Source organism: Fulmarus glacialis, unplaced genomic scaffold (genome assembly GCF_000690835.1).
Source record: "Fulmarus glacialis isolate BGI_N327 unplaced genomic scaffold, ASM69083v1 scaffold35902, whole genome shotgun sequence".
Taxonomy (NCBI): domain Eukaryota; kingdom Metazoa; phylum Chordata; class Aves; order Procellariiformes; family Procellariidae; genus Fulmarus; species Fulmarus glacialis.
Genome location: NW_009199087.1, coordinates 2,907 through 27,344, shown reverse-complemented (window position 1 = coordinate 27,344; position 24,438 = coordinate 2,907). Strand labels below are relative to the sequence as shown.

At 46.3% G+C, this 24,438-nt stretch overlaps 1 protein-coding gene across 3 annotated transcripts; it reads right to left on the bottom strand.

Annotated features, from left to right (window-relative positions):
* Positions 1-668: 668 nt before the first annotated feature.
* ARNT (aryl hydrocarbon receptor nuclear translocator) lies at positions 669-19,880 on the bottom strand. 3 transcript variants are annotated; one of them, XM_009573126.1, is made up of 22 exons: positions 19,765-19,880; positions 18,397-18,441; positions 17,107-17,151; positions 14,305-14,349; positions 11,407-11,620; positions 11,041-11,254; positions 10,892-10,957; positions 10,684-10,783; positions 10,199-10,264; positions 9,628-9,713; positions 9,107-9,183; positions 8,799-8,933; positions 8,271-8,345; positions 7,322-7,473; positions 5,479-5,589; positions 5,195-5,273; positions 4,676-4,799; positions 3,685-3,784; positions 2,866-3,016; positions 2,475-2,634; positions 1,832-1,983; positions 669-1,249 (listed from the first exon to the last, which is right to left on the bottom strand). In XM_009573126.1, exons 1-22 carry the CDS (start codon positions 19,875-19,877, stop codon positions 1,160-1,162), a joined length of 2,400 nt encoding a protein of 799 aa, XP_009571421.1. In that variant the 5' UTR covers positions 19,878-19,880; the 3' UTR covers positions 669-1,159. The 3 variants fall into 3 exon arrangements, with proteins under 3 accessions (XP_009571421.1, XP_009571422.1, XP_009571423.1); XM_009573127.1 differs by lacking the exon at positions 10,892-10,957 and having other exon boundaries at positions 1,160-1,249; positions 19,765-19,877; XM_009573128.1 differs by lacking the exons at positions 10,892-10,957; positions 14,305-14,349 and having other exon boundaries at positions 1,160-1,249; positions 19,765-19,877.
* Positions 19,881-24,438: the final 4,558 nt, after the last annotated feature.

Sequence of the window (24,438 nt, the reverse complement as noted above, 5' to 3'; positions counted from 1 at the left end):
TATATATATAAAAAAAAAATTCTGTTCCCTATCTTCCCCCGCTCTCCTCCATTTTGTGATTTGGCAACAGGGTCATCATATGGCATGAATTTTTCTTTAAGGAGACGGTGAGTGTAAAAGCAAATACTGCCATTCAGAGCACGAAGTGAAAATGCAGCTCCTCAGCAAGCCCCTGCACAAAGCCAGGGCCTCTCCGTGCAGGGAACCAGACGTCCGGCTCCAAAACGAAGGCAAGGAACTCAATCTAGATGTGGTAAAATTGCATGGACAGTGCAGAGCAGTTTTTCCTCCCCCATAAGCTGACAAAAAGCCTGTTGAAACATTGATTCATGGCAGCACAGAAACCATCAGCTGCAGAACTGATGCATCGAGAACAAAGCTACATAGATAATATACTATCCCATCATTCACACGAATGACTGGGCCCGGAGGGATTTTATAGGTCACACTGACTACAGAGGCCCATATTCATTGCACAGTTCACAGAAGAGAGACGGCATCTGAACAAACTCCAAGGTGCCTGCCAACATGGGAATCTCCAAATAAAGCACCCCAGACTGGAGACGCAGTAACAACCCTCCAAAGACGGCCAAGCTTCCTCCAACAAGAAAGCCGGCTTATGACAAGGATTCTTACGCAAGCATTCTCCAGAATTGCGTTATACAGGGTTAACGCTTGGAAGAGAGTTTCTTCCAATATTTAAAAAGTTACAATACTTTGTGTTTTATAGAAAAAGAGTCACGGTATAGAAGATTGAAATAAAAACAGTAAAAGCCACCTTATGAATTTGGAGGGGCTGTCTGTAATCCAGACGGGAATCCCTCCGACCAACCCAGTGTGCAGAACGAAAACCGCTCGCGAGCGGCTCCGGAAACACGGGGCCTTCGGTCAATGAATGCCGCTGCTCTCGCAGCACTCGAGTCCTGAAGCCTCCAGGCGAACAGTCCCCCACTGCCAGCACCGCACAGAGGAGGTGCCCAAAACCACAACATCCTCCTCCTGCACGGCCGTCCATCCTCCAGGCTGTCGGGCAAAGTTTTGCCTCCAGAAGGTAGGAAGTGTTTAGAAAGTTCAGCAGTCTTTGAACAAAAGACTTGGGTGTTTTCCTTTACACATGGATATTATATATAGCTATGATTTGCTTCCCCTATGGCTTATTTTATTCTGAAAAAGAAGGGAATATATTCAACTCTGGGAACTCTTCATTGTTGTAGTTGGGTCCTTGGTCTCCCAGCATTGTCAGCATGTCCTGTGAGGATACAAGGGGAGAGTTGTTATCCGGATTAGAATATCACGTTGGTAACTGAGACATGGAGGAATTTGCCAGAGAAGATACTAAATACCAGGGTGGTCCCTTTCCTCCCAAGGGCACACAGCGTTTGTGTCTGAGGCTGCAGGACAGCAGTGAATTTAAGTCATGAGCAGTGACTGCACCGACTCCCTTGAAAACAGGGGGCAGCAACTCACAGGAGGAACATGAACTCTCAAGAGTTATCTTCACTTTATTGGACTGGGGCAGGTGTTTGGCTTTTTTGTTATCATTTTTAATTAGAGCTAGAAGGGTTAATTCAACTGCGGAGCTGATAGAGTTTCACACTGATCCTGCAACAGACCAAGACACAAAGCCAGTCCAGCTGAGGCCTCTGTGCCCTCTGCTCTCCAATTTCAGCTCCATCAGGTTATTCACAAGTTTGAGACCTCACCAGATATTATAAACTAGAGGGACAAGCTCTCAGCACTTCAGCCAGCTGCCCACACTTGGGAAGCTTCGTTCCCACAAGATTGGCCCACACCAGTCCTCACTCAGGAGGTTAAAAAAGCACCATCTTACTGAGAAGACCTCAGGCTGGCTTGGCTGCGGCTGCTGCACGTGTTGCTCCCCGGACGCCGGGCCGTGGTGCTGTCCTTGCCACTGTGGCCACATCCCCACACCTTCGGCTGCCCGCGTCTGGAACGGGGCGGGCGTCTGCGCTGCCTCTGCGGCTGTTCAACAGAGAACAAGTCAGCAAACGATTCCTGGTGCAGGGCTGTGGTTTCTACGATCCTTTAACGGGATGGGAAATGCACAACTCATTTTGTGGTGCCTAGTTGTTAACGGGGTAGGTTCTCCCCTCCAAGAAAAGCCACTGTCACATACATTAAGGCATTTGTCAGTACCCATCTATGGGGTAGAACAAGAACAAACGCAGGGGAATCCCAGAGGGGTTTGTTTTGCACCCAGTCAGTCTTAAAATGGTTCAAAATTCATCTGCTCTGGAGCTTTGTGGTGGGATGAAAGTTAATAAAGGTGATAAAGGCAGTGTTAGCCGAAGCAGGGATTTAGCTGTGCTCTCTACATTTGGGCATTCCCAACACACACAAGAAAATGACGGAGAGCATATCACACCAAAGCTGTATCTGGCTGAGGCTCCCAGCTTTCCTCTGAGGGGATTTTGTTGCCACCTCACGTCCCCAGCACCCCAAGCCATACTCACTGAAGCCCGTGCCACGGCTGGCAAGGTTCGGGTAAGCAGCGCCCGTAGGAGAAGCCGTAGAGCCAGGTGCTGTCATGGGGCTGAAGGAGGATGGGGTGCCTTGGAAAGTCCCCATGCTGAAGGAAGGGGGCCGAGTCTTCACTGTCTGGGATGCCACTTGCTGTAAGACAGCAAGAAACAGGAGAGGAAGAGGAGATTTTTTTTTTATTCTGAACCTCGTCTTAACTAGGGTGAGAAGTTGCTGGGCTGGCCCAAAAGAGAAAGCACACGGACACATAGCATTGCTCCATCACTCAGCTAGAGAGGTAGAGCAGGCTGATTCATGACGGCGAGAAGGGTCTGTAACGCAGCGGGGACTTGGGGCCTGCACCGAGGGTTCAGGCTTTGCTACCTGGGGTGTGAACGCTGGCCGTGTCCCTGGAGCCCAGTTGGTTCCGCTGACCTGAGCTGGGTTGGAGTGGCGTGAAATCTGTGCTAAGATCCGGCCCGCTGATGAGGGTTGCTGCTGAATAATGTTCACGGGAGGTACCATGCTGCTGCTCCTGGAAGACAGAAGAGGCACTCTTAGGACACTAGGTATCACAGAGGACAAAGAGGCACAAACACCATCCGTGCAAGTTACTGGTGGAGGGGGAATGACCCTGTAACGTGCGGTAACTTTGCTCACGTGCCAGTGCCCATCATGCTGCCCTGCTGTGGACACAACTGGCAGGAGCTGCTGGGTTTGTGGGCAAGGCTACTCTCGCCCAGCTCAGTTCTTGGGCTTCAGTCTAAGCATGTTCAAGAGGCATAGCTATCCTGCAGACAAGCTTTGGCAAACAGAGCAGAGGGATATCAGGGAATCAAGGCAGTAGCTGGGGAGGTGAGGATGAGGGCAAGAACTGGCACAGCAGAGGAGGGCCGTGCTGACTCTGTGCACAGCCTCAAAGCTCCTGCACCTCCGACCAGGAGCAAAGCAGCACCAGGCAGGAGAGCAGGGGTGCAGGAGCCCTTCTCTCCCCCACCCCTCAAAGAAACCGATGCCTGGATGGGCTCCCCCTGTATTTTCTATGCACGCTACATAGGAACACATTTATGGTCAATCACTGCCAGGCAGAGAGAACCTGGGAACACTCATCTGTTGCAGAAGGACACAAACAGAACAGGAACAACTGCAGGACAAGATAAAATTAACATGAGGCTGTTCAAAGCACAGCACAGGAAGCATCACCTGAAGTTCTCAGCAGGTCGCGATGGGGTGAAAGTGTTTCCCTGCGTAAAGAGGGGCTGGTTGGCAGGCACTGTGCTGGCAGGAATGGCTTTGTTCTGGTCTGTGGAGAGAGGTTGATTCACGTTAGGGCTGAGAAAGTCTCAGCAGTAGGAACAGGGACAGAGAACCAGTTGCAAAAGACGTGCCCGTGTGAAGGAAGACTGTTTTGAGCCAAAGCATCAAACACGACTGTTCCTTATCCAGACACAGACTCCAGATGGTTTTGTAAAAGCCTGTTTAATTTGATTTCCTCTTCATTTTCTAATAAACTTCGCATTAAGGTCCTCTGGGGTTAGAGCATCCACTACATTCTGTGCTCAGACTAGGAACACAGAGAACTGCTCTCTGGGGACAAGCAGGAAGGATCAGACTAAGGCAGGCAGTAAGACCAGAGCAAAAGACACCTTCTCACCCACTCCCTCCCCACACCCCTCCAGCAAAACGTTGGCTGCAGGACAATTCACTGCCACAATAGTACATCAGCGTAGGCAGGAATTATCCACCCAGCGTCAAAATCATAGAATCATAGAATCATTAAGGTTGGAAAAGACCTCTTAAGATCATCGAGTCCAACCATCAACCCAACCCCCCCATGCCCACTAAACCATGTCCCTCAGCGCTTCATCTACACGTCTTTTAAATACTTTCAGGGATGGCAACTCCACCACTTCCCTGGGCAGCCTGTTCCAAGGCCTGATCACTCTTTCAGTAAAGAAATTTTTCCTAATGTCCAGTCTAAACCTCCCTTGGCGCAACTTGAGGCCATTTCCTCTCGTCAGCACTATTCTGCAAGACCTGGGCTGCCACAACACAGTCACACTGAGCCTCTACACCCAGAACTGCTCTGAGTGACTTAGGAAAGAGCAAAGAGCACTCGGATTGAAGCCAAAAATCGGATAAACATGCGATGTGCCCCTGGCCATGCCTCACAGCCCCTCACAGCACTCCCTACCTGTATTGATACTGCTGTAGATTTCGCTGAACCTTGGGTCCCGCTCCTGATTAAAAAGGCTCTCTGCCTTCTCCAAGGGCTTGGTGTGCTCTGGGCCGGCAGCAGTCACAGGCTGAACAGGAACCTGGGAGCAGGTATAAATGTGAGCTGTTAGTACCTCAAGCACAAAGGAAGCCAGGGGTCTCACAGCCAGCACGGAGGACAGCCGAGGGCTTTGCAGGCAAAGACCTGGCGTGCAAGAGGCCGGGCTGCTCTCTGGGCTCCTGCGTATTTTATCCGGACAGTGTGGCCATTTAGGGCTGGCAGCATCAGCATGGGCGTAGTGGGGAGGATGCCACAGGGGCAGATCAGAATCAAGCAAGCAGATTCAGCGAAACCCAAGGCAGAACACCTTCCTCTCCAAACTCTCAGCAGCCTCAAGTCAATCTTGTGCGGCCACCTTTACAGCCCCAGCTAAAGGTAATTTAAATAATGCAGGACAACAAATGCAAGGAGTAACCAAAACCCCTGTTGATTTACCTGTGAGTGGTCGTAACCAGACAGGCTCTCTCTTCCTGGGACCACTTCCAGCTCTGTCTGTTGTGGCGGCTGCTGCTGCCTAAAATAGAAAGTCTCTGTAACAGGAGAACACTGGCTGCTAAAAACGATTGCCAAGGGAACATATACTCTGTGGTTACACCAATGATTCATTAGCCCAGAGGAGTTCATTGCTGCAGAGAGGAAAGTTTGGGTAGGAAGGCTATTTGACAGGAGGGCAGAACCAGCAAGAGAGGCATGGTAAAAGGAGCTGAGCACCTCCTGACCTTGAGGGCAGCTGTGCCGTGCCCATCTCCAGGGGAAGGTTGACACTCTGCCCCAGCTGGGGCCTCTGCATTGAGTTTGATAGGGCAGGCCGAGACTCCTGGCTCGAGTTCCTTTAAAGCAAAGAAAAAAAAGAAAAAAATATTTTAAAAATACCAAACCAAAGCAAACAGTTGGCTACTGCGTGCAGGAGAATGCGCCTGTCTCGGACAAGACTGGAAGCTTTGCTTTTGCAAAACCTGTTCGAGTGAAGGATCCTTCCACTCAGTTTCCGTGGTCTCTGAAAGGGGGTGTCATGTAATATAATGCTAACGGTTGTGAGCCAAAGGGCTCTGCCCCCTCCCACTCAGTCACTGAGCAGGGGAGCAATTAATAACCTACACCAGGAGCACGGCCAGATCTGCATCATCCTTAAAGCACAAACAAAGGTTGTAGGAGCCTAAAAACCCCTCAGGTTTTCCATTCAGCTCTATGTCAGACACTCCGGAGCTGGAGCCTGCAGAGACCACCAGCAGTTTTAGATTTTAAGCCCAAGACATTGGTGGAGTTCTTTATGCTCTTCTGTAATGTTTAACTCCCACAAGACAGAAATAAAAATCCAGCGTTTTCTTGACAGTTCTTTTGCAAGCTTCTGCTTCAGTAGTACCTGATCTCAAAGATGAAAGAATACAGATAACCTAGCAAAGATGCACATAGATAAAATGCACCTCAAACACAATCAGACACAGATTGCTGCTTCTCTGGTCTGAATTTATGCAGTGCTTTTAGAAGGCGTAGTATGGATGTGAGAATGGATGCGTGTGGAATGAACGAGTTCAAAGAGATAGCTCTAACACCGGGACAGGAATTAAGGCCTGTATCGGATCTGCATCAGATTTCAGCCCTGCACTCACACCACAGCTCTTTAAAGCCAGCGGGATTTGTCACTGCTCAACTCTTAATACTTTCTCATCAGAAAACATCAGCTTGCCAGCTGCAGGAAGGGAAGAAGTGCTAGCTGCTCTCTAGGACCTTGCCTTGTTGAAAAAAAAGAAAAATCCTGGCTTTTCACCTGCCCACAAGGAATCTAGCCTTCTCTTTGCCTGTCTGGAGAGACGCTGTTTGCTGTACCCCCAAGGCTGCAGTTATGAATCACATGCAGGCACATCTTTATTTTTCTTTATTTCAATTGCTGGGGGGGCCTGGAACTCACTCATGGGAAGAGAGAGCAGCTCTGGTCAGTCCCAAGGGAGACGCACCAACCCACCAGAATAGTCAAGAGAAAAAAAAAAAAAAAAAAAAAAAAGAAGAAGAAGAGCAGCAATGAAAGCAGTCTCCCCACTGGAGCTTGTTTCTGAATCCAAGGACAAAACTACAGCAGTGGAGAAAACAAGTGTTTACTTTCTACCATCAGCTGCAGACAGTCCTGCTCATGTGAAAAGCCACTTTCTGGACGAGCTGCCCCCCTGGACTGTCACAGGAGTCCAAGAGCTACATTCAAAAGCAGACTTCACTAATATTAGCTCTGAATGCAAACACACAGACAGGAGACTTGCTCCAGTAATCAGAGTTTAAAAAGGCACTGCTGGAGCTGAACTTTGGCAGCTCGCTAAGCCATACAATCGAGACAGCCAAAGGAATTAAATCTCTTGCACTTTATAGTCCTCTCGTGCCTGCCACAGCCCAGGAAAAGAGCACTCACGGGACTCAGCAATTTCTCCAGGGCCTATGCAAATTGTTGGGAAGCTTGGTGAGGGGGAGAGGCCAAAGCTCCCGCAGTTCTGTGCTGCTGGTTATTCTGGGACAAGATCCCATCAGGTTCGTGTGCTATCACTGGTGGTTGGCAAGTCATTTCCATGTACATACTTGACGTTGGTGTTGGTACAGATGATGTACTCAATTTCATCCGAGTAGGGGTTCTGGAAGGTAAAGGAGCTGGTTCTCATCCAGAGCCATTCCCGGTTTTTGGATCGGAATCGGAACATGACTGACAGAACCTGGCCTTTTAACTTCACCACCTAAAAAAACGTAATGCCATCAGTAGTACCTGATAAAAGAAGGTGTTGAAGAGCAACTTGCTTCTGAGCACAAGCCACCCCCCACTAAAACCTTGTGATGGCCCTTTGCCTCAAAGCCTGCAAGCCCATACCTTGGTTTTTTCCCCAACTAAATGGCACTGCTACTATTCCCTCATGCTATCTTGATTCCTGAATGATATGGGGGGGGAAATCTAATATCCCCTTTTTGGCTTTCACTTTTCTTATCTCTTTGCACTGGTGAGATGTATGAAAAAAAACTCCAGTAAATGAAGCACATGCTGTTGCTTCTGATTCCAACTATTTGGACAAATGGACATGAGCAGCTACTTTTTGGAGTCATGAAAGCACAGGGGCAGTCTTACCTGCCCTGCCACAAGTCCAACGCCCTCAGAAATAAGAGTAACGACAACAGGGCAAGCAAACCACATCCATTTCGAGTTCTGCAGCACTGGGCTGGGCCCTAGAGATGAACCAGTGTTTCAGCCACAGAAGCATGGCATTCAAGTAGGCACTTTGTAGCCGTGTCTCTGGCCCTAAAAGCAGACTGGACTAGCAGCCAGAGGATGAATTCAAGAGTTAGACATCAGATGCTTCTGTTTTGTTTTGCACATTTACAGTTATGTGACTATATCTGTAACTGTTTGCCATTGGGCAAAGGAGCAATACCTACGGTTTATTTTTCTCCTGGTTTTCCAATTAATTTTATTGCTTTGCAAGCACCAAGACAGATTTCAACCTGAATACCACACAGCACGCAAAGTGGTAAAGTGTTTTACCTGCTGAAAGCTGTCCCGCAAAAGCTGTTGGTCTTCCGGGTGGCAGAAATCCACGATGTCTTTCCCCAGAAGTTCCTAATTTTAAAGGAATTGGGAGAGAGATCATGACAGTTCATCTGGCAGGCAGACTCTCCTTTTCAGGTCTGCCCCATTAATTCCACTTTGGACAGGTAGTTACTGCTCCCCCCCACCAAATCACTGTTACACAAACCAAGTACAGGAACTGGCATGCTGTGTTTTCAAGAGAAGCAAAACAGCAGTTAACTGACGTTTGATCTCAAACTCAAATGGAGGCAAAAATGATCTTAATTGACATTAGACATAATGCAGAGCCACTCATCCTTCCCAAGTACTTAGAAAAGCACATGAAAAAGCAAGTGGTGGAAGAGAAACACGCCTGGTTTAGGCCCTGGGCATCGTTTTATCAGATCTGTTAGACAAGCAGAGCCATGATGTACAAGACAGGGAGGAGGGAAAAGTAAGTTTGAACAGCAGTTCTTTCTTAGAAAGCTCCTACCATTTTCTCACCTGCGGCTGGTAGCCAACCGTAGCCACACAGCGGTGATCTATGAAGGTGAAAATGCCTTCGGTGTTGTGTCGGGAGATGAACTCTGTTGGCTGACAAACATTGTTCATATCTGTGCAGTTGGGTGAGCTAGTGACCTGCAAGGTAAGACAGGTACAGCGTTATCCAATCTTGCGAGAGCTGCTTTCTCCTGACCAGCCAGCCCTGCAGTCGGATTTGTGGCAATCAGGGAACATCTTCAGACAGAGCAGTTTAACTCTGTGGATTTTTAGGTCAAGGCAACGTTGAACCATCGAAAGATGCTACCCACCTGGAGCCTGCCAATAGCCACGAGGCAAAACTTGCTGCCCTGGCCAGCGTCCGGGTCATCATCAGGCAGTGAAACACCTGAGAGGGGAGTGCCAAAAATTCCAGCAAGGTTAATACAGGAAAAATCGCTAGTTTCAGAGGAAGGAGACATGCAGTTCTGACTTCAATACATGTCTCCACCCTGTTTTGTAATTCAACATCCTTTCCCATGAAGGAATTTGGTAAATTAAGTTGCCTCCCCCTCCCTTTTTTTGCCAGAAGGGTTAAAGATCTCTGTAATTTTCAGCACAAGCTAGCATATCAGACAGTGTAATATTATTTTCATCCTCGACAGTATCTCTACCGTTCAGAGACAAAGATCTCTGATCCAGCATCTGCAAAAATTAGTTCAATCTTAAAATAAGAAAAAGTGACAATACATGTGGAAAGCATTTGCTGGCACATTCAGTTCATAGAATGGACAACTTCAGACCATATGTTCTTAAAAGCAGCCACAACTGAACACTTCAGCTAAGTCATTACCTGCAGGGGGCCAAGCTTTTATGTAACCCGTGCAGTGCACCACAACGTAGTGAGGTTCGCCATCTTTTGCTGCACCTAAGCCATTCCTGGGGAGAGAGAAACAGTCTGATTGTGCTATATATTAAACTGGGGTAAGGCCAGGCAAGGTTTCCACTTGTATTTTAAAAAAGCTTCCAGGGAATGTCTTCAGGGTAAAAAAAGAACACAGACTTAACATAAATGCAAGAGGTCCAAGAACACAATAGGTTGGAATCTATCTCAATTTCAAATTAAAAAGGGACAATATACAACAGAGCCCAACAGCAACAGTGTGAAGAACATGTGGTTTTAAATTTACTTCAAATCCAATCTTGGAATAAAGCAAGATTAACCTTCCCCAGGATTATTTTCCTCAACATAGTGGTACTTCGGTTCCTCTACCAGCAGATCTATCTAAACTCTTCTATGAGCTGTACTTGTCTACCCTACACACACTCACCACAGTGTGTCCCCACCACTCTGATGACAGAGCTGCAGCTCCTTTTGTTCCTAGCAACGCAGCGTGCTTGCCCATAACTTTTGTATTCTTTACCTGCAGCGATTCCTCATAAAGCTGAGACGATTTACAGAGACTGGATCCACTGAGCTGTTGCCACACCTGTACCAGAATTAGAAATGCAAGGGGAAAGGCTTTTATCCTTCTTGGTCAACATCAAAACAATTTGACAGTCCTGAATAAGAGGAAGCACTCTATAAATGGGGATGAACCTTTGAATCTCCTCCATACAAGTGAAAAGCCCTCATTCTACAGACTTCAAGAAGGGAGGCGACACATAGGGTCAAAACAAATTGTTTCTTGAAACTGGATCTTCTACAACAGTCTTGAGAGCTAACTTAGCATAGGGCAAAGAAAAATCCCAAGAACTTGACTGTTAGTTTCGTGTGGACAGCTCAGCCATGTTATATCATGTCTATGTCAGAATGAGCAAAAAAAGCCAAAATAAAAGCATGATGGGGCCAGGGAGCAAGTTCAGCTTCAGGTTCAAATGAAATTTCCCCAAGGAATCTCTTCATTACCTCATTCGGCAGATGAAAGATCTTCGTGAACCCATACACATCCTCATGGACTGCTGGCCCTCCTTCTTGACAGTCCCCGTCTTTAAATCTAGGATGCGACCTAAAGAAGAAAAAAACAAGATGCTGCTGCAACGTGAGTCCTTTCACCAACACAGGCACCAGGTAACATATTAGGAAGCTAGCAAGACACAAGTGTCACCAATGGTACCTTTAGATGCATTCTCAGGGGGGGCTGCAGGATCCTTGTTAGGAAGGCACCAGGGTTTGGTTCCTTCTACAAAGGGAAGGTTTTAATCCAGGTCCTCTGCAGGCTTTCACACTGCCTGCCCCCACCAATCCCTTCCCAGGCTGCTCTACCTGTCAGTGCATTCTCCGATGTGGAGAGCTGCTCCCTCAGCTTGCCCACGTCATCCGGGTGCACCTGATCGTACAGGGTGCTGCCAAACCATTCGGACTGGGGTTGGTTCAGGACAGGAGTCACAGAATCGGAGACATAGACCACCCTCCCGGTCTCACAGGACACTATGAACAGAAAGCCGTCGGCTGCCTCTAGGATCAGGTGTTTGAGTTCCTGCATTCACAGACAGACAGACATGCTCTTAACTCCCGAGCCAAGCAGGTGAAGCCCTCTGAACCCACCCTGGGTGCCTATCTCCCTCCACCCACAATTTAATTCCCTCCTCTGATTGCAGTATTTCCCACAAAGCAGCATCAAGCCAAGACCTGGTCAGTGAGAAAGGAGGGTTTGTAGGTGCCGTCAGTGGAGGTGTTGCCTGTGCCACGCAGGGACTTCATGTGAGAGACAGCCATGCGCAAGATGGTGAGCTTGTCTGGTTTGCGGGCCAGGGCACTGCAGGTGGGCACCATATCTGATAGCTCTGTGATGTAGGCAGTCATCTTGTTCCTCCGCCTACGTTCAATCTCGCTGTGATTTTCCCTGCAAAAGGCCAGGGAGGAGAGGAGAAAGACAAAGTCACCAACAGGACAGAAGCCTCAGCCATTTCCCCATGTCAACACTTCCACAAGGCCAGAGTGCAAAACACAGATGCATCAGGGTCATCAGGAGTTAGAAGGACTACAAGCACCTCACATGCTGGGCGTGCACAAAGGAACGCAGGAACAAGTGCAAGGAGGAGAGTCTACAGTTGGACCTTCTTTGCTGCGGACAAGAGCCTTGCTTGAAATCACATCGGTTCCCTGGCATCTGGTGAAGGCAACGAGCTAGGCTAAGCTATTTTAGCAGAGAAAGAAGCTTCCCCATCCCTTCCACAACATTGCAGCAAGCCGAAAGATTTCTTCCTTTACTATGGCCTCTGCTCTCAAAGTGGGGTTCACCTCGCTCTACTGAGGAAATTTGCTTTTAAACAGCACTGGTGCAAAGACGACTCATCCCACCCACTGTCTGTCCAAGGACGAATCAAATCTCCTACCACCACCACCTTTCAGACACCCATGCGTCTCCAATAACCATACAAGGAGGCCAGGGCTGCAGCTAAGACTTGGGCACCTACATTACAACAGATGAGCCTCATTTTGCAGTGCTTTTATGAAGCTACTTCTCAGTTATATCGAGAGCCTTTTACAATATCATGGCAGGAGGGAAAGCTTTAGAGATATACACCTGATTTCTGTACAGATCAAGGCCAGTGTGGCAGACCATCTACCAGGCACACACCTGGGTGGTGCGCACAGACCTCTAAAGAGGCACCACGACGAATGCTGCCCACTTACAGTCCTTAAAGAGGCTCTTCACATGCCTTTTGCAAGTCTGCTCACAGGGCACAGTCCCCATCAACCCCTGGAGATCAGAACATAACCTGCTTAGACTTGGTTCTTTTTATCCGGCATGTGTAGTTTAACTGGGCTACTAAGGTGGGTTTTTCAAAACAGAACTCAAAAGCCAGGTTTCCTATACAGAAGGATGGATCAGATGCAAGGAAGCACATGGTGGGAAATGAAATGAGATGAAAGTGTTGGAAGGAACATAGACAGGCAAGTGAATTAAAGAGGATAAATACAAAAAATAGAGCATTTATCACTACCAGGTGTGTGCAATCATTCAGTGACCTTGCTCCAAGAGACTGATATTCAGGAAAAGAAGTGCTTCAATTATCATACTCACCTTTAATTCAGTTTCTCCAAACTCACATGCTCAAGTGTGCAAATGAAGCTACCTTCACTACAAAAGCTACTAGGAAACCACCAGACATTTTACTTGCCACACTGCCAAATATTCTTTACTACAGGCTCTTGCATGACAGCAACAACCGACTACTGGGGACAGAGGAAAGGGTCACTACTTCGTTGGAGGAGAAAGCCCTGAAAAGCACTGCTGTTTGCTGTATTCACAGGCCCCACCTCTAGCGTTTCCTTATCTCCTCAAATATTTAAGCTATGCAATACTACAGTTAGGAAAGGCTGTGTTTGGGGGTTATTTTTTTGTTTTAAAACCAGCCAGCAGGCAATAAACTGACCAGAATTGTGGCATTCTCAGCACCCATGACAGTTTCTTTAGTCCTGTGCATTGCTTAAGAACGAGTCTAGGGTGGAACAGTCCTAAGAAGTTACAGGGTAAGTCTGCAAGATGGCAAGCCACAAAACAAGCCATTCTTCATGAATTACCAACCCTCAGCTCTTCAGCAGTAACAAGCTGTGGGTGGCAAGCAATAGAAACCTTGATGGTGATTTAAGCAGTTTTTATTTTGCAGCTGAAAATAGGGAAGGGTACAGTTAGAGCTGATGTTTTTCTGCCGGAGAAACACAGTCCTGACAACACACCATCTCAACCAGCTGCAGCTGTGTGCACACATTCTCAAGGTACATTTCGGTATTAATGGTACAACATTCAAAATGACTGCTTCGGTCATTTCAGCCGCAGTCCCGCATTAATTACAAATAGGAACTTGGGAAAAAAAAAAAGAACCACGAACTTGTTTTAAGTAAGCCTGTAATACATAGGACACCACCTTTCCTGGAAAGTTCTAAGGGGTAGAAAAAACCTGAACTAATACACTTTGGTACATTTCGGTATTAATGGTACAACATTCAAAATGACTGCTTCGGTCATTTCAGCCGCAGTCCCGCATTAATTACAAATAGGAACTTGGGAAAAAAAAAAAGAACCACGAACTTGTTTTAAGTAAGCCTGTAATACATAGGACACCACCTTTCCTGGAAAGTTCTAAGGGGTAGAAAAAACCTGAACTAATACACTTTTTAATATCTGTTTTGATAGTACAACAGCATTGCAACAAAACCTTACCAAGGTGAGAACAGGCCATTTGGCACCTTGATCCAGCACAAGAGAAATTGTATTTCGCACAGGTTAGCAAAGCTACAGTACTCAGTGAAAGCAATGGCCCCACCACACTCTACCCTGCAGTCTTTGGCCAACAAATCCTTTTGTGTATTCCCCAAAGACATTCTCACAAGGGGACTAGATGCCTTTCCCCTCCTAATTCCAATTACACAGCGATTTCCAGAAGTCTGTTCAGTTTCAAGTCCTCTATTGCAGCAGATGAGGGAAGGAGGGGGGAAAAAAAAAAGAGAAGGGATGCCTAGAGAAACATTAAGGAAAGGAAATACTCTGCTTGTCCATGCTTGAAATCTCCATTCTCCTACCTGGCAAGTCTCTCCTTATCCGCTGAACTCTGTTCATCATCAGACCTAAAAATAAAATCAGCGATCTAAGCTAAAATGGAAAAAGTTTAAAGAAATGAAAAATGGGAAGATGTACTAGGAAACCCAGCGTACAGACACGTCTGTTTTGCAGAGGAGCAATTCCATAAAACAAAGCAGTCATTAGTTTGCAACATTACACATGAAATGGGTGCCTGCTATCTACATTGTTTTGAAGTTTTAAGACGCTTATCAAGACTGCAAAATAGGCAAGGGGTAGCTCTGTTTTACATATAACTGAGGTGCAGAATAATCTGCACAAGATTAGAAGGTTAATGGCAGAACTGAGAATTAGGGTCCCAGTCACATTAAACTACTCTTTCTTTAAAGAAAAAAAAAAATCAATAGCCGCTTTGATAGTATTAACAAATCGGAAAAGCAGATTAAAAAAAACCAAAACCCACAAACAGTGTAAGATTCACAGCTAACAACACTCATTTTCATAATGCTGCTACATAAACACCATTCAGGACAACACAGTCGAGATGGCTGCACGACAAATAGCACACAGAGATGTTACGCGCGTCATCTACAAAAAGGCACACAGACGTCCCCACCAACCTGCATGCATTTTCAGTTTTCAGGGAAGATGAATCTGCAAACCTTGTTTTACAGAGGCTGATGATAAGTTTTCCTCCTTGAGGTTTGTCTGCCTTGGAAAACAAATAATCCCCCAAAAGCTACCACCAGGAAAGGAGAGGGTACCACATGTACCTAGTAAGGCAGGCAGGCAATCTCTCAAAGGCTGAGCATCTGAAACATACACTGTGGATTTATGGAGTACGGGAGGTGTTTTAGCATTAGTCAGCTGTGGTACCCTTCCACTTCAAACAGGTTTTAGTACACTACTTAAAAAAAAAGTAGTCATGTTCACTTCCATGCTCTGTTCTGTCTCACATCACAGGTTTTAGTACACTACTTAAAAAAAAAAGTAGTCATGTTCATTTCCATGCTCTGTTCTGTCTCACATTGTCTGAGGAGCAAAGAATGTACTGGAAAATGAGGGCCGCCAGAGCTGCGAGGACTCCCGGAAAACAGATCCGAGCGCTACGGGCAGGCCAAGGGGCACAGATGCAGAGGGGAGCTGGGCCACACTTTCTCTTACAGCTGCGTTCGGGGTGTCAGCACATTAACACCACTGATGACTTCGTCACTGCTCTTCACCTCCTGCCACTGTCCTTGTTGCCCGAGCCCGTAATTGCAAGCGATAATCTCAACATGAAAGCGCGTAGGTACTGCTGATGCCCCACCAGAGACAGAGGCTCTAGCAATTCAGAGGTGACATTCAGTTGCTTTGTTTCTTTGTTTATTCCTTCCTCACCTACCATGTGTGTATTAACCAGGGTGATCAAAGGCCACACCACAACAGGGGTCACAGGGAGCCAAGATCATGCTCCAGCTAAGGCACTGCACAGTTAGGCAGCAGAATTTTTAACTTAAGGGCTATGAAGCTGTTCAGCACTACAACGCTTACCAAAAAAGCACATGCTGTAGGCATTTTGCGTTATCTTAGCACTTAAATGTATTATCAGGGTCTGTTACACCTTCAAGTTCCCAGAGCTTATGACTTGCACTAGGGAACAAAGTTATTCGACGTGGGCTGGCAAACACATTTCTAATTTGCTTGACTTCAGATCAAGTCAAACCACTTAAAAAGCTGGAGAACCCCAGTTCAGAAGTCCCTGCTAGCCCTTTGGCAGACAACAGCATGACGGTGACCTGAAATTTTGGTGTTGCAATTTTTTTGCCTCTCTGCATTGAGACTCTGACACAGGTTTATAGCTCTGGCTGAAACATTTCGGAATAGACATTTTGCAAAACCTTTATTTCTAGACCACCAGTTTCAGTACATGATCTCAGCAAAATCACAGGGAAAGGCCCCTGCACCCAGCATCATTCCTGGCTCATTCTACAATGTGATCTGCCCTGCTCCTTGACAAAATACACTGGGCACTCCCTTCTCCAATGTCCTCAATCACTTGAATTTTAACCCCAATTTCAGGAATTTCTGAAGTCAGACCCCTCCTTAAGACAAACCACTAAGCACAGTGTCTTGGCCACTATTCTGTATTTGCTCACTTTTCTTCTTAGCAAGACACAGCATGATGTGCCTTCACACTGAGGGGACACCCTGGAATTTACAGCACTTGGAACACACACAAAAGAACCTCGCTTTGGCAAAAACATTACACAATCAACATAAAATAAACCCATGAAATATTTAAATTGAGTTCCATGGGCTTCAGAAAGCTGTAAAAATACCATGAGGCCAGTCCCAGTACTAGATGGTACAGAGCTACCAACAAGTAAACCATCAGAGTCAAAATAGTGCCTATAATGTTACTGCACAACCCTGATCTCTAGGAAATCCCCCATTTACAGAGAAAGCTTTTGCCTAACTCCCCCACACAACACACAAACCACAACATTTGCCAGGAAACCCTGTTCAAGTGAAACTTGAACTAGCCATGAAACTTGAATCTCTGCAAGTTTCTTGAGCAGGAGAAAAGAATGAGAGTCCAAGGCAACAGCTGAAAGAAATGTTGAAAAAGAGGAACGTAATTTTATCACACTCATAATGAACTGGTCCAAAAAACATCAAGGAAAATGTCTGGACCCTTTGGTGCACCTTCCTTCAAAGAGAGAAAATCTAACTGCTAGTTAGAAGGGTGCTGCAGGATCTCTCTTACATTAAGGTGGTTTGGCACCAAAAGCTTCAAAAACTGCACCACAGCAGATTCTTACCTGGCAAATCTCTCTTTATCATTTGGCATCGGGTCATCATCACATCTAGGAGAAGGGGGAGAAGAGGAAGAGTTATTAAAGTGTTTACACTTACTTCTTTCTTAAAGTGTTTACACTTACTTCTTTCCCAGAGACACTGAGAGAAGAACAAGGTTTAACAAATCACACAAAAAAGGCCTGGTGTTAAAAACGCAAACTCTGCTGAGTGTAGACAATCCAGAACCATACTATTCATTTATCTAGTTAAAAGACTACAGTTTAATTATTTTTATCACCTTGATGATGTTTTCCACTTCACATCCATATCAAGGACAGTGGCATCACACTCAGTAATTTAAGCACAATCACACACAAAGAGACAGGTTAAATTGCACTTTGAAGATAGTTAGCCCAAATCGACACCCTCATCCAAAGGATCTCAGTAGGTAAATCCTACTTTCATCAGGACCATCATCATCTCAAAGCCATTCCGCAGTCATCTTTAAAAGACTGTAACATATGGACTTCCAGTATCATTGGAGTTGTCCAATCCTAAACCATGTAGTGAGACTACAAATAAGTGACATGAGATCTTCCAACTCTTCTGCGTTCCATATGGATCATGAGGGGACATACTTGCAGCCTCGCCAACTCCTCGGGAGTAAGGATGTCTGTAACTGAAGCATCCTCACAACAGATGAGAGCCAAGTAACACGTGTCTGAGGCACTAACAAAAGCTCAGCATCTCACTGTTGTGCCGATAAGCAATTTGGCAGAAGATTCTTCTCTACAAAAAACAGGGGCTTGGCCAGCAGCAGTGCTCCTATACTGCTGTGCTGGAACCACCAGTGGATTGCTGCAAGCATTCACGGAAACCATTTAATCTTTTGAGACGCTGATATTGAACACGGCAACCTCATCACGGAGTTCTGCAACACCGCTTCAACCCAGGGCTCGCAAGGCTCACTTCTTCAGTTGATCTCCTCTCGCTATGGGGCTGGCCCAAGGAGACTTGAGATGGAGACTGCATCCGAAGCAGTAACGGGATTCCCTCCCAGCCACAGCCCCTTCTCCGGACTCACAGACCCCATGTGCACAGCAGCTTTGCTTTGGCATCAGCTGCAAAGATGGAGGAATACTGCTGACTAGGACAAAGAGAAGAGTTTAAGGAAGTGGAGCACTGCTTCCTTCAGACTACCCCCCCTTCCCTCTGCACTGCTGGAGAGGAAAAGCCACACAAGCAACAAGCTCCTGCTCTGGGCACACCTAGACCAGACAACAGAAACTTCGGAGTGCGATGTTCTCCCTCACCTGAGGAACTTACTGTTCCCTTCTCCATCATCATCAAAATCAAGCCTGGAAAACAGAAGCAAGAATATAATTATTAACCAAGCGGTTTCTCCTTTACAGGTTGCTTTTCTGTCTGTCCCTACAGGGATGCAGATGAATCTGGAAAGGAAGGTGTAAGTAATCCCAGGGGCTAATGCGAAACAACCCACGAAGTTTAGAAGGGGGATTCCTTTACATGTCTATCAGAAACAGAGCAAGGAAACAGTTCAAAAGAGAGAAAGCCCACTTGAAGCACCCACTGCATCACAACCTCCTGTTCCAAATGCTCTGGATCTCCTAGCAGCAATCCGAAGCCCAACAGGCTACAAACTGCTCCTCACTGCTCAAGGGTCCGATCAACAGTCTACAAATGGAGCACTCCCAACTCAAAAGCTTGAATCAGCTGCATTTAAAAAAAAAACCCCAAACAAAAAAAGAAGAGGAGGGCAAAATACTTCAAGAATTAAAGTTCAATCTGGTGACCTGTGTGGTTAGCGTCCTTAGTTCAACAGCAGACAACGTCACTGTGTTTGCTGTAACAGGGTCAAAAAACCCATTTCTAACAAGTGTATGTGGGAGGACAGAGGAAAGGCTTTCCACTGCACTTCCTTTCAGGCTGGAAAACTGGCGTGTAGATGCAGCACAGCAGCGTGCGTGTTTGTAAATGAAGCGCGAGGAACAAGTAGCAGACAGCGTGGGAGGAGCTGCAGGGGAGTGGGAGCACCAGCAAATGGAGGTGAAGGAAAGAGCTGGAGTGACTGGGGGAGGGCAGGGAGAGATTTTAATTAGCTTGAAAATTAAGAGGAAATATCTTGTGGCAGGAATTTAAAAGCAGCCACTCAATACCCTTTTAATTTGCAAAGGCATTTTTAGCAAACAAAAAGCCTACCACAAGCACATTGCGGCTTCCCCCCACCCTCTCCCAGAGAGGGCACAAGTTGCAAAGGTTTGAGTAAGGCTCCAACATCCACATTCTCTGTTCCTCTACCTCTCTTGCAGCAATTGACTTGTCCCACTGCTTCAGTGACTCCTGTTTCACTCTCAATTCTTGGTAAGCAACCCTCTTCTCTTGCGAGGTGCAACTCAACTTTTTAATCACCTCTTTTTATATGTAATACAGAACCTGGCTTTAACGGGTATGGTTGGCATAAAGCATACCACTACAAAGTAAAAGGATACAGCGCACCTGAAGGAACCAGGCAACTCTTCTTTGCTTAGAAGCAGACAAGTTTCCTCACCACGAGGCTGACCACTCTTTCAAGAGAACAATGCTTCCTCAAAAATACACTTCACACACCCCCCTCCCCAAAAAAAGTAAAAGCCACACACGCACACCGAGCACACACTCACCCAGGACGCCTCTTGTTGTTGGCTCTCTGAACGATGGCTCCTCCAGCTTGCGCACCCGGTCCAGGGTTCCCGGAGCTGACGGTTGCACCCAGCGAGGAAACATCTGATGCCATTTCTAAACGGGAGAGCAGAAAAAAGAAAATAAACTAGTATTATGTCAAATCTCCCTCTAGTTCAGAGCGTGGAGTATTCTCCACATATAGCTCCCATTAAAAGCGATTGCATTTCAGCATTTGATGTGGATAGATTTTGTGTAACGAGTGTTTCTAGTTCTTTCATCTACTGCCTCTCCAGAGCCTGCACTAAGAGTCCATTTCTAGCTTTGAGCACATGCTGTTTTCATAAGCCCAAGAGCTCAGATCACTAAACTAAAAGATGTGGTCTCCTTTTTAGACAGAGGAGGAGTCTGATGTGATCGTGGGTAGGGGCTGAACCCATTCTCATATGCTAGCTGCATAGTTGCAGAAGGGGAGGAGAAGAGTTGCGAGTTTGCCTAATAACATTAACACCACCTCTCGAAGAGGGTTTATTTCCCAACCTAAGAGACAAAGAATTAACCAAGACGCTTGTAAGGCACCTTGAAAACCATGATCTTTCAGACAGTCATTTCTATTCTTCGGCAGCACTAACCTGTGGGCACCACAGGCACGATGACCAGTCTCTGCTTACGCTCCTCCGCAACTGGCCACACACCCAGAGCAAAAGAACACCAGTTCTTCCCCAAAATGACATACCTCCATTAAGCACAATGGCAGTCTTGCCTGCAGCTAAAACCTTTGTGTTTTACATGTAGAAAAGTTGCATAAACAGTAGGAAACCTAATCAATGCTTTCTACGAGATGAAACAGGCGGGTAATACACTCAAGAAGTGTGGAGTTGGTGAGCCGTCAGAGATCATGCCACCCAATATTGCAGTACCGCTTCTACGAGAGGTTCCATGTGGATACAACATTTGAGAAAATAAGAAGTCTACCTCGAGACGTGAAAATAAGCCCCTTTTGGTGTATGGGAAAGAAAGAAGTGTCTAAGTGGAGAACTTGAATGCGCTGCCCTCAAGTCGGATGGCAGGCCCAAGCCTGTTATGCATTACGGGTTTTTTCCACAATGAAAGCAAAGAGCCTCGGCTCTCTACGCAACCACACACACACTGAACCACTTCCCCGGCTGTGTGGGCAGGCTGAGCTCCGAACCCTTGCCCATGTTCAGGCAGTACGGATGCCCCCTTCTCCTCCCCACACATTTCACCAGCAGCTCCCAGCTCTTACCAACGCGAGCAGGGATTTCTCGTTCCTTGCAAGCCGAGACACTACGATTGAAAGCAGTGTTTGACAGCAGACACGGAGCTTTACTCCTCTGATCCTTAAGTAGAGCTTTTTCCTATTCCCAGTTGTTTAGGAGCACAGATAACAGGCTCTGTAGTTGTTCAAAGCTTGCTCAGCATGGCTTAAACTGAAACCACGTCGTAACATTGCCACGAGAGCTGCGTTCAACGTTCTTCTACATTAACACAGTCTGATCTGCACCAGAACCAGAGTTTTTGAGCAAGTTATAAGGCATTTTTTCATGTTTCAAGTCAAGTCAGCTCTGTGCTTATTTTAATGGTTGTGGTTTTTTAAGTTTGCCGCTAACCAACTGCTAGACTGCAACCAAAACAGTCACTCCAGCCAGAGAATCTCCACCACAATCTTTGCAAACTGAGTTGCACAGAGTGCCCTGAAGGTAAAAAAACCACTTCTGCTTTATCAAAGTTGAGGGGACCAGAAAAAAAAAACAACCTACAACACACAAAAAAGTCTATTGCTGGGGTTCCCAAACCACAGCAAAGAGGTACACCAACACCGAGAGCTGCTTATGCATGAAATGCTGCCAGAATTGGTGGGACAAAGCAAAGAATTGAAGTCAGGTTTAACAAATATGGCAAAAAATTGGGGCTTAAGCTGCAAAGCTGTCAAATCTTAGCTTAGCCAAGACCACGAGGATATTGCTCGACAAGTAAAGGAGTAAAGGAGACAAGTAAAGAGCAAGCTTCTGTACAACAGTGCCCGTTTTCACTTCTCACCTCATCCAACATAAAACAGCCTTTCGTATTCCCAACATCAGGAAAGGAAAGGAAAAAACCCTATTGTCAACATCATAGATACATCTGGGTTTAACAAGTATTTTTACAGTTCCTGAAGTCAGATTTCAATCCAACAACAGTTTAATCTATGCAGTACTTCCAGAGTTGGACGGTGGTTCGCTTGCAGCTAAAAGCGGAGCTGTGCAACAGCCCAACCACCTCCGCGGTGCGGCTGGACCGCCGCAGCTGGCTCGCAGTGAGAGCTCCAGCTCTCAAAAAACATGCTCCAAAACTTCTGGTATTTCTTCCAGAAAAAAAAAAAAATCTTTTACCCCAGCAACATTGCTAGCCTATATTACTGCTTGATCTGTTTTCCTGCAAGCAGCTGGCATTGCTGAAGAAGTTTCTTCCCTGCCAGCCCATAGTATTTCCCAGGGGTGACTAAGATATGGAATAAGCATCCAGCTCAATGCTTGGCAGTTGAAGGGGCCAACAACAACAGTCCCAAACAACAGCATGAGCGAGCACACCCAATTTCAACACCAACTACAGCAACAAAACACAAGGACTTCGCTGAAGTTTCAAAAAAAATTTGAGAACAAAGAATCAGGTATGGAAACAAAGATTTCATAAGGTCTCTGCCAGGAAATCGGTCCCTATGTGATAAAGTCAAGTCAGCTGCTGTGATGCACTTAAAACAGACGGAGGTTGGCCTTCCTCACACTCCATCCTCCACACTGGGACCACAGATCTTTCCCATCTCCTCTCTGCTCAATTTCAGATCGCTTGGACACCCCTGTGTCCCTTCCCTTACTTCTAAGTGAAGTCCCAAGGGCTGATATCAAAAGTCTTTGTTTAGTGGAACATGGCCTCAAGTGCAAGTAAACCAGGTCAGAAGGTTTATTCCTTTTCCCGAGGAGCCTGTGGTTTTTCAATACACGTATTTAAACACCACAGTCTAAACAGAAATGAAGTTTCTGGAGCATGGCAGATAATCACTTTATTAAGGAGAGAGGAATTTCCGCTTTCAGGCAGGGGAAGGAAGTGACACTGTGCTGTTCCTCTGCAAATCAACTTTTAAATAGGGTTGAGGGGGAGGGAGGGCGTCTTTGTTTGTTTTTAAAGGCCACATCTCAGCCTTTGCTATTTCTAAGGAGCCTACCGCATGGACTAGCATCTCACAGCAGCGTTGCACTATGAAACCATGTCACCTCGTGCTTCAGCTTCCTACTCGGAAACATTTGCCTCTCGTGGTACAATGTGCCCTTTCACAAGCGGAAGAAAATAAAATATCTTGCGATTTGATAAGGTAAATTTGTAATATTTTGTTCTGCATGCTGAGGGAGAACATCAAAATGGTTATGTACTCTTTCACATGCCCTATTGGCCTCTCTACCACAGCCTCACCGCAAAAATAGGGAGAGCATGGGCCAGGCGCATGGGGTGGGAAGAGATCCAGCTTTTTCACCTTTCAGAATTTCTAGGACACTCACACAAATGCAAAACTTCCTTTCAAAGTCCCCATTTTTCCCCAATCCAAACACGGGCCGTATAGCAACATTATACTGAGGTCAGCGTGGAATTGATGGAACCCAACCTATCAAAGCAAGCTCTGAAAGCTTCGCACACGACAGCCGGCCAGCGGCGAGGGTGTCACCAGCGCACACGTACTCAGTAAATTCACTGGCCCAGATGCCCATCGTGAGAAAAGCAATCACTTCACAGAAATCCCTCCACAGCACTTGAAAGCCACCGGCTTCAAGCGTAAAAGGCAAGATGTGGGTAGTCACAGGCAACCCGAGCCAAAGACCCAGCTAATGGAGTCAACCAATTCTAAGAAAGCCTGGTACATTATAACCTATGAAACACCAGTTTCACAACTTAAAACTCTCGTCACCGGGAAAGCTGCTGATCGGTTGTTCACAGCAGTGGCTAGCAGTTCCCAGATATCAGGATGCTTAGCTCTGACTCAACATATTGATATCCGAAGCGGCAAGAACAACATTTTTCAACTCCAAAATAACAAAAGAGGCAATGAACATATTATGTCAGAACAATCAATGTTAAGAGCAACAGCACAAACATTCGTTTTCATTTTGAAAGTGGTTTCTTCAAAAATCAGATGCCACCAAAAGCCCCAGTTGATCTTTCTCAAGAGGGCTGGGTGGGTTTCGCAGAGTCACTGCTGCAACTAGCAACGTCCTTGTTAGGTCTCTGTTCCAGCCCTTTCCAGAATCAATCCCTGCTTGCCTTTAACACGTGTTAAATTTAATTAAGGCCAGAAGAGATAAGCAGAGGCAGCGCAGAGAAGTTACGGACCCTCATTTGTAACTGAACATAAATCTACAACCACAATTCAGCCAACAGTTCAACCCAGAATAGAATAGGCTGGAAGATCGCTAAGGGAATGTCATCTCGAGAGCCAGACTTCCAGCCCAGCTCCCCTGGGAAAGGCTCTGTTGCAACTACTGGCATCTCAACAGTGAAAAAGCTTCAGAAATAAAGTCACAGAAAATATTCAAAACTGTGATTTACGAGATGGGCCTGCTGTAGCTCTTAAATGCATTTTTATTGTACCACTTAGTCTACTACAGCCAGGCACTGTACAAAGCACA

Coding starts and splice junctions, on each gene's coding strand:
- ARNT (XM_009573126.1), bottom strand. CDS start 19,877: ATGGCATCAGATGTTTCCTCGCTGGGTGCAACCGTCAGCTCCGGGAAC. Junction 11,621..14,304: donor GATAAGGAGAGACTTGCCAG/GTAGGAGAATGG, acceptor GGCCTTTTGCAG/GGAAAATCACAGCGAGATTG. Junction 3,785..4,675: donor CTACAGCAGTATCAATACAG/GTAGGGAGTGCT, acceptor CTCTCTCCACAG/ACCAGAACAAAGCCATTCCT.